The 1,762-nt window shown below is 27.6% G+C and overlaps 1 protein-coding gene across 1 annotated transcript; it reads right to left on the bottom strand.

Moving 5' to 3' along the window:
• Positions 1-948: 948 nt before the first annotated feature.
• LOC111690440 lies at positions 949-1,762 on the bottom strand. The gene is made up of 3 exons (XM_023452921.2): positions 1,582-1,762; positions 1,340-1,510; positions 949-1,276 (listed from the first exon to the last, which is right to left on the bottom strand). Exons 1-3 carry the CDS (start codon positions 1,612-1,614, stop codon positions 1,136-1,138), a joined length of 345 nt encoding a protein of 114 aa, XP_023308689.2. The 5' UTR covers positions 1,615-1,762; the 3' UTR covers positions 949-1,135.

Raw genomic sequence — 1,762 nt, 5'->3', positions numbered from 1 at the left:
AAACATTATGATGAATCCTGTAATGACAAATTACACATTTTCATACATACACATTTGAAAATAAAATTCAAGTACGTATTATTTGAATGTGAATGCTTAATATCCTTGTTAAAAAAAAGGAAAAACTCGAAGCGAAAAAAGTATTTCATAATATGAAACAATAATACGACAACAAACGTATTTTAATGTTCATTTAATTTTGTAATAATTATGTATTTATACGTATTTATATCTCATTAGTATCTAAAAAGTCACAACTCAAAATTATTTTTTATTAACTAAGAATAATGAGAAATAGTAACCCTTATTTTTTAAGCTTAATAGTTTTTAGAGATATTTTTGTATAAATATATAAATATCGAACTTAAAGATTTCTTCCTATATAGCAAATTGAAGGTCTCCTAAATATGTTTTTGTACACATACATATAACCTATCTATGAAATAATGGACCGATTTCAACCATTTACAACCATAGGCTTCGTCCCTGTGCCAAAAAGCATGCTTGGTCCAAATTTCATCAAATTGTCTTGAAAATTGCGACCTGTACCTTTCGCACAAGGTTTACATGGACAACCAGCCAGTGGACAGACGGACATGTCTTAATCGACTCAAAAAATGATTCTGAATCGATCGGTATACTTTAATAACCAATATTTTGTGTGTTACAAACATCAGCAAAAATGTATAATACCCTCCCCACTATAGTGTAGGATATAAAAAGACTGACATTAGATGTGAAAATAGTAAATAAATTTAAGTTAAATGAAGCTTTCAGTGCCGATTTACTTATTGAGTTATGGAATTTAAGTTGTAAATGAGTGATAAACATAAATATTTCAAGTCTTAAAAAAACCCATAATTTTCTTTAAAGCTCGAATATGTACATACATATAAGTATGTAAATATTTTTCAAAATTTAACTTTTAGAATTACAACAGTCTTCATATAAATGGGCGATATGTACATTTATTAAATCTTTTCTATTTTTAACAACAACAATATGAACATTAAACAATATAAAATAATTAAATATGTAATATCATGTAGTTGGCTTAATAAAGATACTATAAAGATATATAAATACTATAGAAATGCAAACATGTTTAATGTCCTTACATGTTTGGTGGTGCATTTTATGCAGGATAATTTATATTATGATCTCCATTTAATCTACCAACATCACGTAGCTGCTGCTCAGTTCTACGCTCTTCCTCGTGACCATCTTGACCCACCCCAATACGTTCAATAAATTTGGCCCCTCTAAAACCGTGAGTCTAAATGAAAAGCAAATACAATTAAAAAAAAAACACAGAAAACTTTTAAAATGTTAAACTTACTTCGTAAAACAGTGAACGTCTCTTTTGACTTATTTCCGGATCAAAATCCCATTCAGTTCTTTTGTGTGTTATGGGCTCTCCGGCAACATTATTTTGCAAAGTTTCAGTTATTAAACGATAAATAAAAGATTCGCTTTGTTGAAATTGAAAAAATAATATCACAAAAAACAACTAAAAAACAAGTGAAATTATATTACATTATATTCGTTTTAAATATTATTCAAACTTTGAGCTATTCTTACACTTGTACCAATTAAAAAATGTCTTTTTAACATTTTTATAGTGAAATTTTACTGCAAATCACAACAAGATAAATGAAATATTAAATAAATAAAATTTGTTTTGATCTCTTCGATCAACACCGAATCACTAAAACCACCATAAAGAAACATCAATTCCAAACTTGTTCAGACTACATTGCCG

Source organism: Lucilia cuprina, chromosome 6 (assembly GCF_022045245.1).
Source record: "Lucilia cuprina isolate Lc7/37 chromosome 6, ASM2204524v1, whole genome shotgun sequence".
Taxonomy (NCBI): domain Eukaryota; kingdom Metazoa; phylum Arthropoda; class Insecta; order Diptera; family Calliphoridae; genus Lucilia; species Lucilia cuprina.
This window is presented reverse-complemented; position numbering and strand designations above follow the sequence as displayed.

What these genes read in the sequence shown, in the direction of transcription:
- LOC111690440 (XM_023452921.2), bottom strand. Translation starts at nt 1,614, where the DNA reads ATGTTAAAAAGACATTTTTTAATTGGTACAAGT. An exon ending in ATTTTTTAATTGGTACAAGT is followed by an intron (nt 1,511 to 1,581) that starts GTAAGAATAGCT and finishes CTTGTTTTTTAG; the next exon opens with TTGTTTTTTGTGATATTATT. An exon ending in GACGTTCACTGTTTTACGAA is followed by an intron (nt 1,277 to 1,339) that starts GTAAGTTTAACA and finishes CTTTTCATTTAG; the next exon opens with ACTCACGGTTTTAGAGGGGC.